This window comes from Channa argus, chromosome 18 (genome assembly GCF_033026475.1).
Source record: "Channa argus isolate prfri chromosome 18, Channa argus male v1.0, whole genome shotgun sequence".
Lineage (NCBI taxonomy): Eukaryota > Metazoa > Chordata > Actinopteri > Anabantiformes > Channidae > Channa > Channa argus.
The window spans coordinates 13,398,973-13,414,127 of NC_090214.1; the positions used below are offsets into that span (position 1 = coordinate 13,398,973).

Here is a 15,155-nt window from a genome sequence, read left to right on the forward strand (position 1 = left end):
CGTGTACATAAACAGCTAGAAAAGGCTACATGGGGGCAGAATGGCCTCAGTGCTGCCTGTAGCGTTTGTTTATCCAACATTCTGTAATGTTATGAGAAGTGCTGCTAGGGCCCTGGTTACACGTTGTAATGTAAATACTGATGTGTATGGAGATGGAATGCTATTTAAGGCTTACCATATGTCCTTCTTTCAGTTGAGCCGATGATTCTGCAGACTGCTTGTCTTTTTAAGGACGGATGCTGTCCAATTCTCAGCTGGTATCCCTTTGTCTGACTACAGGTTTGCAGAAAGACACGACTGATTTTAGGAAAGACATACCTATCATTCATTTCTGTTTACCAACTTGTTACTCCAACCTTTATTTAAAACAAAGCAAAAAAATTGTTATGTGAGAGTCATGATGCAGCCAGATTATATTATGTTCATGTAAGATTATCTTAAAATACTCAAATAGCTTTAAATACTCAAATAACTTTTTAAATTTTATTCAAATCCACGATAATTTAATCAGTATCAGTGGATACAAGAAGATTTAGAAAGATTTTTTTTTATTTTTTTGTCACTATGAAAGCTGTCGTGTCATAGATATGTTCAGTCCACATGTAGAATCTGTAGAGGTTTTTATAACCATGCCATTGACCCGCTAACCCAGTGGTCCAGTGTACAAATGTTGCTGGAATTAAGTAGTGAGTTGTGAATGAGAGCTTTCAGGTCTGTCCCTGGTCTTTATCTCTCCCATCTTCATGTCTCAATGCTGCTTGAAAGACATACACTGAATATATTGTACATGGGTGTACTTATATAGCCCATTTTATAGATTTAAACTGTATGAAATTGGCCTAAAAAATTGTGGAAATATATGTCAGATGTTACAAACACTCCAGAAGTGTTCTTACACAGTGGGGTGGCCTCTGACACAAGCTGCAGGCCTTTTTCTAGCGTAAGTGCTTAACTAAATGTCAGTACTACTGTTTCTTATGAAGAGAACCTACAGAAACACGGATTTAACTAACTTTGGGGCTTAAAGTGCAATAACCTCTAAATCAAACTAAGTGCAATTAATATACAAAAGTCAGTATGAGTGAAGATTTTCTCACATTTTAAAATAAAGAAATGAGCACAGTTTTAGCATAAACTTTTACCACTTTTTTTAGAGCCAAGGTACAAACATATGTTTTATTTTCATTTTCCGTGAGACAGCTAATAACCAGAAAAACGGATTGTAATTGTGTGAGTCAACATGTTTAACAAAGCCGTGCGATGAAAACATCTGTGAAACCAGCATGGCAGAACCAAACTTAATGCAGAGCAGAAGAATACTATAATGTGCATGTGTTAACTCCACAGCATCAGCATTTTTATCACAAATATCATGTGTGTTTTGTTTTGAAGAAAATATGGAAGCACTAAAGTACAAAAAATGGGAATGTGGAAGTACTTTGGCTCTCTGGTGAGTCACTGTGTGACTCCTAACACACTGAAATGTCCTCTGTGACTCCAAAGAGGACACTGATACCGCAAGGTGGGACACACAAATTGTCTAAAATTAACAAACTTTGCTTGCAACAAAAAATAGCTTCTTCTCATCTGGAGCGTGAAGCTGTTAAAGCAGTTTAGATTAAGAGAATAGATATTTAAATTTTTATCTCAATTGTTTGTTATTTTTTGATAAATTGAAACACTGCTTTTTCAAGACTTTGGGGTTGTGACAGAATTGATGGTTTACCAATTTGCACGTGTATAGGTTTTTGTGTGTAGGTGTGTGTGCATGTCGATGTGAATGGTATTATATCCCCTTTTATGTCCACCCACCCTTCTGAGACCCTACTTTGTGCTGAACAGCTCCATTTGTCCCACCTTAATCCCCCTGACGTAAAATCACATAAATCACACTGAGTTGTTTCTAAAGATGGGCAGGCTGGACAAGTCTGTCACTGTCTCTCTGTCTCGCTCTGACCACATGGTGAGTTTAAGAGCTGCTGGCTACTGGTTTAGTTGACCACCTGTATTAATAATGATTCCTGCTTAAGATAAAGACAAATCTATGTCTCTTTAGCATAGTAATTCTCTCAAAGGAAATCAAATTAGAAACATAAGAAAACAAGTAAAACAAGCTCATGTATTTAAACCATAAGTAGACTAAAGGCAAAAGCGTTCACAAATGCAGTGAATTTAAAAAAGACTAATACATTCAGTTTCATCTAATGTTGACATTACACTTCTCAGTAGTACCTCCTCAGTCCTTTGCCGTGGCATACTGGGGCATAGCCTTCTTTTTATTAGTCCTAGAGATGGAGCGTCATCATGGCACCTGTAGAGCATCTAGGCCAGTCTCTCCCTGTCAATGGCTCTGGGCCAGATTAAAGTGCCATGGCTCATTGTTTACACAGCTCTTTGGTGCCACGGCTGAGGGGACCCAAACAATGGGCCCCTGCTCCCTTTTGTCAGAGTGAGGGGAAGAATGGAGACCTCTTGACATGGCAACATGAAGCCTCAATGCCCCCACTTCACCTAGTTGAAAGGGTCAGAGCGAGAAAGAGAGGACGTTAGAGATAAAAAAGAACACTGCTGAGAAGAAAAGGGAATTATGATATGAAGCCCGAATAAATACAGTCAATGACAAGAACTGAATTCTTTTGAGAAAACGTGTCAGAAATGTAAAATATGAAGGTTGCATCTGTCAACTCAAAGAAACTCAATTATAAAAAAACAACATATTTTAAAATAATTGTTTGTGAAGACTTAGACAAAAGTATTTATACCATTCTCATTTCTGTGTGTTAAGTATGGAGCTGAAGCCTTGTGGCAATTAGCCTAGCTTAGCGTGATGACTGAAAGCTGGCAAAACAGTTCGACAGGCTCTCATCAAAATCCAACTTGAAATCTCAACAATGAACATGTTTTATACATGTTTGTTTAAAATGTATACAAACAGAAATATCAAACATATTGTGGTTTCTCAGATGGTTACATGCTGGAACTACTTTCTGACAGTCTGGTTAATGTTAAATGAAACAAACAAACAAAAGTGAACTCAAACTCTTATCTCTGTCATCTGATTATGCGTCCTCAGGTATGTTTTCTGTATTGAAATTAGACTTACTGAATTGATTTGCATGTATGTATTCACCTGCAGTAAAAAAGTCATCAATAGCTTTAAAAAAAAATAAAGTCATCACCTTTTTTTTTTCTTTTTTGTGGTTGCAGGTCATTTTCTTGGCAACAATACAGTCATTGATGTTCTTCGTCGCCAAGGTTATGAGGTGGAGCATACCCCTGCTGGACAGCCCATTAACAGGTAAATTTGTACTTAAAATGCTCTCAAACAGGAACACACATAATCTGTACCAACACATTCAAATTAGTAAATGTGAAAGATTTCCAATAATTCGTTCCAGATCTACAAAAATTGTGGTATTATTTTTCTTTGATTCAAAAGATTCATTCCAGAGTGGAACTGCACTTTAAAAATATTTAAATACATCAAATGTCAAAGTAATGTCATAGTAATGTTTAAAAAGGCTTTTGCAAAAAGAAAAAACATTTTTTGGCTTTACCAATGACAGGAAATGGCAAATTGCTCTTGAGACTGATTTAAGTGCAAACCCAGACATGGCACCATCTTAACGTTTTGCACAAAACCTTTTAATATCTAAAGTCAAAATGATTTATAATTACAGTCATAATAGACTGGGCAAAAAGCTCCAATTTACACAGAACCAAAGTTTTGTGAACTGATGTTTTCCGTGAGGGAGTCTGGTTTGGTTCAAGTTTGGGTAATAATTTTTCTTAAAAAGCAGCAGGAGTATCAGAACTGAGAAGACAGAAAAAGGCAGAAAATATTGTGTTTTGCTATAGTTGTTGACCATTATGGTTTCTCCTCAAAGCATGAGCCTGTAAAACTTCAAGGCCCATATTTTATCACTTAAATGGGTGTAAGGTTTCATGGCCTGGCCACATTTTACAGTTCAACTGCTGCCTCGCGGCCATGACAGGAATATATATATTTCAACTTTTTTCACTGACTGGATTTCAAATGGGAAATAATTTTTGAAGAACAACTCAACAGTCGGTCTGTGTTCATTTGCTGACCCAAAACAGATGTTTAAGTATTGCTCCAGCCCTTGTGAAAAATGTGTTGTCTGCAAATAATCAAAAACTGCACTCAGTAATTATCCACTAAGTGATTGTCTCTCCAGATGTCCCTTAATGTGAGAATGTGTTTCGTTGATTCATTTCGAACCTTGTTGTAGTTTTATTAATTTATCTGCACTGTGGGCTTTATTATTTTCCTACAAATTAAACCTGGTTTGACACAGTATCACTTACATTGTATGACATGTTGCAACACATTTTTAAATATAAAATTAGTAACCCTAATAATTTCACAGAAAGCATGACAATCACTAAGAATACATATTCTGAGAGACTCACATTAACTACATACAGGTAAACACAACCTACCAGCTATGTTCCATTGATTCCTCAATGGGTACCACTCTTACATAGTTGCAGGTGAAATAGATAAATTGAATATAAAAATAAAACAGAATTTATGGTTGCACAAAACCCCATTTTGCACAGCTGTGGTGAGGTGAAGAGCATGAGTGGAATATACATACGTACATATTTATAATTTATAAAATTATTATTCAAGATATGAAGCTTATTATTATTTTTTGTTAAAGGTTAGCAGTGCTACATGATCACCTGGAAAACAGAAGTTTTAGTTTTACCCTCCCAACCGCCAAAAAAAAAAAAGCTTTGATTTATGTCTTTCATTCTTTGGATGTCGTCTGCTGTTAACACTAGGTAGATGGTACTGCTGATAAACCACCATTGACCACCAATGAAGTGAAAAGGCCAAGCTGTGTCTTAGCAGGTCTCATACCTCCTGCTGTGAAGCATGTAGTGCAGTCTACCATGGCACACAGTGCAGGTGGTTATCTCTGCGAGGATCTGTGTTCTTGTTCTGGGTGCAAGTGAATGAATGAAGGGAATCTACTTTCACACACAAACCCAGTGTTTGATGCAGGATTGTGAGCCTGAGATAAACTTGCATTTGACCCATTCATAGTACTGCTGCAATAGGTTAAGTCCTGGAATTTAACATTCATGCTGTGCAGGTGAAGAGTATTTGATGTCAGTATTTATTTTGGGTTTACTTCAGGTCATTGTGTTAGTCTGAAAGTACGCAAGTCATATGTGTGTCTGTCCTCATCCAGGATGGTTGTTGCTGAGCTTACTAGAGATGGCCAGAAGCTCATCAGAAGCAACAGTGTTTTTAATAAAAAAAAGATGAGTATTTGGTTTTGCTCTCATACCTCCCTTTCCAATCGTTGGATTTGTTTTTCCTGAAGAACTTTGAAATGTTCTCAATCAGACGGCATATTGATTCTTGGAAGATCCATGACACTCTGTTCTTACATACTAGGGATTCCTCCTCTCCTCTCATCTCACTGCATGCTTGTGCTTGAGTTTGAGTGTGAGCTTGAGTGTGTGAGTAACTGTGGAGTCCGTGGAGCTATTGAGTTCAGGACACTCTGACTCCGTTTAATCTGTCCTGTGTGAGAGGATAAGACGAGTTTCATTTACATTTGTACATTAGACACGAAGAATTAGTTTATTTGAATTATGACATACCTCGCCTCCCCTGTCCACAATCCATGGGGTTCAAATTGTAGCTGACCTTCGATACACCGTGGAACAAGTTCTCATAGCTGTGGGAGAACAAATTGGACATGAGAACGTTCCATACTGTTCTCCGATGAAAAGGCCGCTGTAGCCTTTCTGCGAGAGGAAAATTTAATTCATCAACTACTCGAAAAAGGCTCGACATTGGATTACTTGTTTGTGTCTGTTTCACCACTGTTTGTGCCTTTTACACATATCACCATGTCAGGAGTTCCCTCTTTCATCCCGAGTGAACTATTGGAAAAGGAGCTTTCCCGTTTTGGCAAGTTTGCTAGCAGCATCAAAACAGTGTGACTTGGCTACAAGGATGCCAGACTGCAACATGTTCAGTCTCTGCAGAAACACGCATTCGTGTGTCTGAGTGATCCTGCACAAAATTCAGAGGTTTCTTTCAAAGTAAAAATGTAAAATGCTTTCTACACTGTGTATGCCAGTTCTGGCAGCATGAAATGTTTGGAATGTGGTGACATCGGCCATAAGTGGCCATTGTGTCCACACAGAGGAGCGGCTGTGGGCAGCAGTTCAGCTGAACAACAGGCTGCATCTGGTGCTGTCAATAGCGGCCCGCAGGTAGTCCAGCAAGAAATCTAAACTGGGAGATGCCAAAACCACCACCCCTGAAACGAACCACAGTGGCAGAGCTGAAGAAGTGATAAATTCCATGCAGGATAATAGCGATAGCAAAGGGCCTGCAGAGGATAAGTGGTGGGCAAGAAGTGATGTGGCACTCAGTTTGCAGAGAATGAGAGTAATTGTTTTTACAACGGGTGAACTAAACACCCGTTTCAGATAATACTGAAAATGAAGATGATCAAATGTTAGACGATGATTCATTGTCGCAGTTTTCTGACATTGTGTCACAGGATGAGCAACAATCATATTCATTGCAGAAAATTAATGATTTCCTAGATGAAACGTCTGACAGACAGTATTTCTGTAACAGATTTTTTCCCCATGTAGGCAGATTCATTAAATCTGTCATGACACTCTGTCAAGAACTGTCAAGAACTGGGCATGAACAGTTAAGTAAACAGAATAGGTTCCGATCGAAAAAATACTCACTAAACTTAGGAAAGAAAAGAAGGGAAATACTCCACTAAATGCACAAAAATGAAAATGGGTGAAGCACTAAGGGTGGTCTTTCAGTCTTGGAAAGGTCTCACTGTCCTCGGTTTACTTTTTTCTTCTCTGCTCTTTATGGAGAGTTTAAGAATAGGAACTTTGAACATAAATGGAGGGAGGGAAAGAGAAAAACAAGCAGTGTAAACTCACATATAATCAGCACAAGGGGTATAGAAAAACATTGCATAGGATAATTTGAGAAAGAAATTGGGATAGTAGACAGTAAAAATTGAAACTGGGAGAATAAAAGGAAGGCATTAGGTAGGTTCCTACACGAAAAGCAAAGGGAGCATTAATTAGAACAAGGATTTCCACCATCAAAGACATCGATGCTCCATTGATGCTTCTTTGTTTTTTAACCTGAAAAGAAAAGTGAGAGAAAATAATCTGATGATGCTGACATATCAGAGATGAGGAAGTTAGCCATAGATTTTTCCATCAGTCTCTTTAGAGTTGAGAACTCTGACTCTAACAGTATAGAGAAGATCCTGGAGGGACTTCCTCTGCTGAAGAAGGCACAATCAGATCTGCTTGAGTCCACCATTTCCTTTGCTGAGATGTCTGCAGTAGTCCAGCAAATGAACTGTGGCCACGGAATTGATGGACTTCTTTCAAAGTTTTATAAGCGTTTCTGGACTCTGGTGGGAAAAAAACATTTAAACACTGCTTGAACTCTAAGACTTTTCCACTGAGTTGCACGAGGGATGTCCGGACACTCTTACCTAAAAAAGGGGATCTTGGTCTGTTGAAGAACTGGAAACCGGTGTCATTGTTTTGTACAATCTATTAAATACTAGCAAAACGCCATAAACTCCTTATGGATACAATTTTGTATGATAGCGTTGATCATGGTTACCTATTTTGGACATTAGATGCTTTTGGTTTTAGAAAAAAATTTAGTTCTTGGATAAAGTTGTTGTACTTACATGCTGCTGTCTTGCTGAAGGTGGTGGTGGACTAAGGGTGGTCTTTACAGCCACCCCCTCGTTACTTGGACAAAGTGTGAAGGGTTTATTTTAAGAGACTGGAGAAATAAGCAGCAGCCAATGCTACCAGCTGGTCTGCAGTGGAGCAGAGAGGGTATGAAGTGCGTAGGTGTTGTTCTAGGTAACTTTCAAAACAAAAGATGGACTAGACAGACTGCGGTCCAGCCCCAGTTGTCTTACAGTGGGAGGAGCTTGGTTGTTAACGATCTGGCTGCCTCTGTGCTCTGGCACCGGCTCACTGTGGTTGAAGCTCCAGATGGATTCATTAGGGAAGTGCAGAAGAGGGGTAAACTTTTTCTGGGGTGGATTTCACTGGCTCAAATCTGCTGTCCTGTATTTACCTGTTGTCAGAAGGAGGCCAGGGAATTATTGATGTCTGGAGTCGTCTGCCAGCTTTCCGTCTGCAGACAGCACAGTGCCTGTTGTACCAAAAGCCACAGATGTGGGTGGAAACAGCAAATGTGCTTCTCAGAAAAGTGAAAAATGTGTCCTACAACAAGCATCTGTTCCGTCTGGAGCTGCATGGCATAGACTTATCACAAACCTCCTGTTTTTACCAGTCTGTTCTCCATGCATGGAACACTGTGCTAAAGCCTGAAAGAGACTGCTCTCACTTGTATGGTCGAATAGGGGAAGACAACTTCTACAACCCACTCATACAGTACAGAATAGTTCAATCTGTCGGTGTGCAGGGCATCGTCACAGCAGCTGAACAGATGAAACTGGCTAATTTGAGATCGGCAGGACAGTGGAAAACTGCTGGTTTGGAGAAACCCCTGGAGTAGATGATGGGTGGTCTTCCCAGCCTTTTTAGAGCGGCATTAGGAGCAGAATCCATGGCCATCCAAGGCCTCCTTTTACCTCACTGTCCATTAGTGCTGTAGTGGAAGAGCAGGAGGAGCAAGATAGGGCTCTTCTATCTTTTCAAACAACAGAGCCACCAGATTTTCCAAATACATCAAAAAAGCCCCTTTACGCACAAACGGTAAAGGTTCTCAGAGCATCACTGGCCAGTGTTTAGGAGTCGAGGTGGTTGGAAGTGTTGCCAACGGGATCCTCTGCCAGAGGCAGCTGAAGGTCCCTGTACGAACTTCCAATGTAGAAACGCACTGTGGATTTCCAATGGAGGGTGGTGCATGGGGCCATGGTTACAGACACATGGCACATATAGACCGTAGGAGCAAAAATGATTCTGCATTCTGTACATCTGAGGAAACCTTACAGCATCTATGGCTCAGCTGTCCCAGGTTGAGACCTCTCTTTTCTTAACTGCAGCAGTGGCTTATTGGCTTGGAAGAAGTGTTGGAGGACAAATTTTTCCTCTGTGGTCCAATGTATAGTGCTGCACAGGGCAGACATGTCCGTTTGGTTAACTTTTTAATTGGGAAGGCAAAATTGGGGATTCAGCGCTCTAGGAAAAAACAAAATGACAGGGAATGGGTATACAGATGCCAAGCTCCTTTTCAGAGGTTTGGTGGCTGCATGTCTCAAAACTTAGTCCACATTTTACAAAATGGAGTCTGATTTAAATACTTTTTATCTACTGTCATTCAAGAGTCACTTGTTCTTAGTTTCAGATGAAACATTGGATGAGGTGAGAATCTACATTGTGTATGTGTTAGCATTAATTTTGTTTTGTGTTTTCATTGTTAATGAAAAATTGGACCATTAAAGAATTGGTCAAAGGTCTCCTCTCCTCTCCTCTCCTCTCCTCTCCTCTCCTACCTACCCCAACCCCCCCCCCCCCCCCCCCCTTTGGCCTTCATTTCTTTTTTTTCTATTAATTACATTTGGCTCCGGTTGCACCTCTCCTTTCTGTTCTATCCACACTCCCCACTGGACTTACAAGGAATAAGATATAAGAAGAAAACTAATTACAGTTGCAGAACTTTGCACCCCCCCTTTTTTTTCATCAACATAGTATTTACTGCACAGTCTGCTAGTACAAATGTTCTTTTACGATTAGGAGTAAGAAAAATGGTTATGGAGTCTATAAAATGTATAAAACGCTTTAATAAAAAAAAAAAAAAATGCAAATTGCAAAACTTTGCATCACCCATAATGAAATATTCTATAATACTTTGTATGTCCGTTAACTTTGGGAATAGTGTTCCTCTCCTTATAGGCAGAGTTTTTTTTCTTCTCGCCAGACATGTCTGTGTGAATTAGGACTAAATAACTCAATACTGGTCTCATCAGAGCTCACAAGCTTATTCCCAAACTCATGTGGTTTGTTCATGCTCCTTACAATACTCCAAGCATGCTACCCTGTGTCTAAAAGAATCCAATGGCTTCCTGCACGCTGTTCTTGCAAACAATCCAGCCTTGTGGAGACTATGCTTGATTGTGGAGATGTGAAGTTTTATTCCCGCTGCCTCTAAAGACTTTGTCAGGTCCCCTGCTGTTTGTTTTGGGTAGTCTCGCACAAGTTTCCTAGCACCTCTTTCAGTTTTTTTTCATGGTTTTCCACTTGGAAGTCTTAGCATGTTCATGTTTTTATCCATTTCTTGATAAGGATCGTTAAAGTATATTTAAACGGTAACATTATCCCTCTCCAGCTTTAGGATGGTTTACAAATTTCATTTTGAGCATCCTTTAAAGCTAAGACAGCTGATATTACATGTTAAAGTTGCCTAGAGGGTTTTTAGGAAGATGCAAACATTTGGACTGATCTCATTGTTTTTATTTTACTATTAGCTTCTTTTATACACTTCTTGACCATTGTATGAGCTGAATGTGCCTTTAATTCTATAGTTTTGAAAAATCAAACAATCCCTTATGCCATTTTATCATAGGGGGATGTAAAACATTTAATTCAATTATATAAGGAATCTCTGGTGCAGTCTCATTATTATATGTACTATGCTGTGGGAAAGAGAAATATTTTATATAAGGGGTCGACCTAAATTGTCAGGTGTAAACATCAGATGATGTGACAAAAAATCAGTTTTTCTTTCTTAGAAAAGTATCTTATTTTCCTGTGATGTTTATTGTCTAGGAGACCATCATTAAGACCAGAATCAGAAGACCACCATGATGAATCTCCTCTACTTGAGCCTTTCTTCCATGAGCTTCCCCACAAAGAAGAGGATCAGGTGCGTCCCCTGGAGCAGGATCTCCTACCCCATGTGCTCTTGCCACCAGATAGCCTAGAGCTGCTAGAGAAAGCAGAGAGGAAAATGCTGAAGAAAAAGAGAAGGAACAAGCAAAAGAAGCAGCGGCACCGACATTTTAACGACCTCTGGGTTCGCATCGAGGAAAAGTAAGGCAAAATGGTTTTTCGTTTCTGATCTGTGTGTCTTTCTGGTTTAATTCATGAAGCAATTAAAGGAAATGGACAAACCCCAGTTTCCACAAAAGCAGGCACTAAAATGCAATGACAACTAAAATCTGTAATTAATTTACTTGAATCAATTATTTCTCTGACAAAGGTGCAAAGATAAGTTCAGTGTTTTCACTGAGAGAGCACTCGCATTTTGTAAATATAAGCAAATTAATGTTTGATGACTTTGATGTCTACAACACACACGCGCGCACACACACACGCAAACAATTTTAAAAACTTTGCTGGAAATGGGGTTTGTAGACAACGTGAAATAACAGGCCAGAGGTGAGGACAAAAGGAAAGGAAAGAATATAATAGTAAGAGCTCAGAGAAAGACAGAGAGGATGTGAAAGAAGTGAGGGGAAATTGGAAATATGTCATGCAATCTTTTCTACAGAACAAACCTGGTGTGATGCCGCAGGCTCAAACAGCTAACATATCACATCCCTGCACTGTTCATGCAGTCTGCACGCATTTAAGCACATATATACACAGAGACCCTCCACTGTGGTATGAGACCAGACTAGTTCCTAGCTGGTATAAATGTCTTGAATGTGAAAATAGCAGCCTGGGAATTCTTAGTAAGTATCTGGTTTTGGTCTCACAGTAGCTCCAGGCAGGGAGTAACCGGACAACAAAACAAGCTCACCTTTCAGACTTCTGCACAAGGTGTGGTCTTCCATGTTGAAACGTCTCTCGGTTTGTTGTAACGACAATCTTTTTGTGTTTTCATGGACATGATTGTGCATGTGGGCTGCAAGCAAAAAGGTTCATTCTACCTTCCATCCATACATCCATCTTCAGCGCCCAGTTCTCTTGTTCAGAGTTGCATGTGGCCTCTCAAGATGCGTCAAGATGCGTTGACAAGAGGTTTAGTCTACTACAGGGGACATATAGAGACATACAGACAGCCCAGCCTATTCGTTTATGGTCAATTTAGCACTTCCACTTTACCCGGATCCACATCTTGGACTGTGAAAGGACACTGGGGCACCTGAGGGAATCTCGCACCTCCTGCCCCCCCCAGCCCCCTAAGGTTGGGAGACAGTGCTTATCACTGAGCCATCAGACCAACACTTCAGTGTTATTGCTTATATATGTTGTACAGCTAAATCTTTGTCCCATTTAAAGTAGTTGCTCACTGTCTCATTGTCATTTCATCAGTTCCAAAGTAACTGTCTTAACTTTTAAGAAAAACACAGCTTATGTAAATGAGGCAGAACATAGAAAACATTTATCCTGAAATTAAACCATTTTAATATGTTTTCTGTAGCTATACATTCACATATTCAAGTTTGGTATGATTTTTTATTGGACTTTATTTTCTTATGCGCTTGAATAAACATGCTTTCAAGCTGAGTCTGTCAACCCCCTGTGTATTTACCTAAATTGTGTATAACAAAGTGCTGGCCTGCATGGTGTGCTGTGTCTGCATATGACAAATTGCTTTAGAACAGTGCAGTGTACTGTGCAGTATGAGCCGAACTACCTCCAGCATCAGGAGGCTGTTGGCAGAAGATCATTTTAATTCATTTCAAAATAGTCACTCATTTGTGTTGGCTGTAGCCTTGAGAAGAATCCTGCACTGGGTATGGACAGAGCAGCAATGAAATACAGAGGACCAATTAGAAATAAAAAGGAAAAATAGATAAAAAAGCCAGGTGTTGAGGTATAACATTAGCATCTTGGGTCAGTGAATGGAATAATTGCGGCTTACCAGAAAGGTAAACGTGCCCTTAAGCATGAAATAATTTTTACCTCTGTGTGAACATGTTTTTTTTTTCATGTACAGTACGCATTAATCCAAATTAGTGATGGAAAGAAAAAAATCCAACTATGTAGCGTCTGCACTTCATGGGAACAGAGGAGGTTTGTTAACATTGTGTACATTATGTCTGCAGAAATGTTTTCTCTCTTTTTGAGAGACCCCGTATTTTCAACAGAAAGGAAACAGACTGTTTGTGTACATGTTAGAAATTGTAAACGGCGCACGTCTTTGTATATTTTAATGTCTGAAAAGGTGGCCCAGTGAGAAGAGGAGAGGGAGTGCAAAAAAAACAGATGCAGCAACAGTGCCGCACTTCTTGTTGTGTTTGATGCGTGGCCACAGAGTGATGTGTCATCCCTGGTTTCTATGTAGTATGTCCCACGAGGCACTCAAATCTCAATAAAGCAGCTCCATAACTTAAAAAATGAGTCAAGACTTTCTCTACACATTTAAATACCTGCTTTATAATTTTTTTTGATAACTTTAAAGCTTGCATCTCTTTATTATGTTGTGGTTTTTCATCATCTCATGAGTATTTGGCAATTAGGCTTTGGTTGGCATAAACTTTTCCAACTTCTTCAGCTTAGGAGATTGCAGTTGACATCCAAACCCACGATCGTTTCTCCACAGTGATCCCTTTAAGTATACTTTCATGTGGCTGCAGACAGACAAAGTCAGGATGCAGTCTAATCATGGAAATTTAGGACAGGGATAATTTAGTTTCCGTTTTGAAATTATAAAAGACTTGTTTTCATTTTTCTTAATGCCTGTCAAAATATCTCCCATTAAAACAGTATCCAGTAAAATGGAAATACTATCTTGTATGTCATACTGCTGTGCCAAACTGGTGTTCAGCTCAGTTGTATCTGGAGATCCTGTGACTTCAGGAACTTGTGTTTTTGTTTTCGCTGGCCTCATCCCAGTTAAAACCACGTCAGCAATGCAGGCCTGGCATCGAACAGGAGAACTAAAATTATTTAATAACCAGATTTGTTTAGAATAAGATAAAGAGGAAAAGAGGCAGCCAGAAAGGAGCAGGCTGAGTGTGTATATGTGTAATATAAAAAGGAGAGTAAAACAAGCATTCAGGTTCGTTTTGCATGTGTAAAATGTCTGAGTAGATTCAATTGTTGAAATAAAATTTTCTCTCTAGCTTTCATCATCATCACTATTTCCATTGTTTACTTCCTGCAGTCTGCAAATTGCATCTGGCATTTGTGGACAATATGGGGATGCAGAGAGTTTTGTTCTTCTGCAAACAGCGACAGGCTTTTTCCTCAATCCCAATTGTGGCTTAACACTGCAGAGAAAGTGCTGCGCATTTTAAAAAAGTCAAGGAAATTATTTGAGAATTGGGAAGATTTGATCTAGATTGCTGTAAATTCAGTACATGGAGAGGTTTATGAGCTGTTTTTGCAACATAACATGAAAGCTTTGTTTTAATGTTTTTTCTTAAATGAAATCAGGATTGTGTTGGTGTGGATTCATCAAATTTGACTGGCAGTCAAAATTTTTAAAGGATACACATTTTAATCCCTTCTTTTCTACTCTCCACAGCTCTGTGGTCCAGACACCACCTCCTCCACTGGTCCGCATCATCAATGGTTACATCACAGTTCAGCCACCAGACAGAGTCCACAGCCAATACAACTACCACCACATATCTTCAACATCACCCACATCCTTGTCGTTCTCTTCTTTACTCATTTTCCTCTTCACATTTCTTACAGTAATCCCACAGATGGTGATTGTGTTCCTCTAGTAGAGCTTTTTTTTTTTTGGATAATAACCTTCTTGAGTATAAACTCTTACACATGATTGGTTTCATGTGTCAACTCATGTAGAGTGAGGTCTGATCATGCATCATACGCCTTACAGTAGAGGAGGGTGCATAGAGTGGGGGGACTCTCAGAGACTGGTTACTAAAAAAGCATGGAGAACGAAACAGTGCACTATATGGTTTTTGGGTTACACACAGCTTGTGTTGCTGGGACTGAATGGTAAATCATGTCAATAGAACATGTATTTTACAAATTGAGGCCTTGATAAGCGTGTAAGTATATCTAACCAGGGGTTTTGAGGAAGGTTTTATAAGGTTAGTAGAGTACACAGAATGCTGCATAACAGCTTACAAACAGGAAGTATTATCAGACATATCTCAGAAATTACACTCCATGTCAGGTCATTTAATGATTACAGTGTTTTTCTAGACCCTCATTCAACCTTCAGTGCCACTGAGAGTATAACATCTCACTAAAGA

At 39.4% G+C, this 15,155-nt stretch overlaps 1 protein-coding gene across 1 annotated transcript in view; it reads left to right on the forward strand.

Annotated features, from left to right (window-relative positions):
• trabd2a (TraB domain containing 2A) overlaps positions 1 to 14,700 on the forward strand; it is a 55,236-nt gene extending 40,536 nt beyond the window's left edge. The window contains exons 5-7 of the mRNA XM_067484710.1: positions 3,208 to 3,298; positions 10,801 to 11,064; positions 14,453 to 14,700. Coding sequence (XP_067340811.1) covers positions 3,208 to 3,298; positions 10,801 to 11,064; positions 14,453 to 14,657 — 560 coding nt within the window. The 3' untranslated portion in view covers positions 14,658 to 14,700. The remainder of the gene's footprint in view (positions 1 to 3,207; positions 3,299 to 10,800; positions 11,065 to 14,452) is intronic.
• Positions 14,701 to 15,155: the final 455 nt, after the last annotated feature.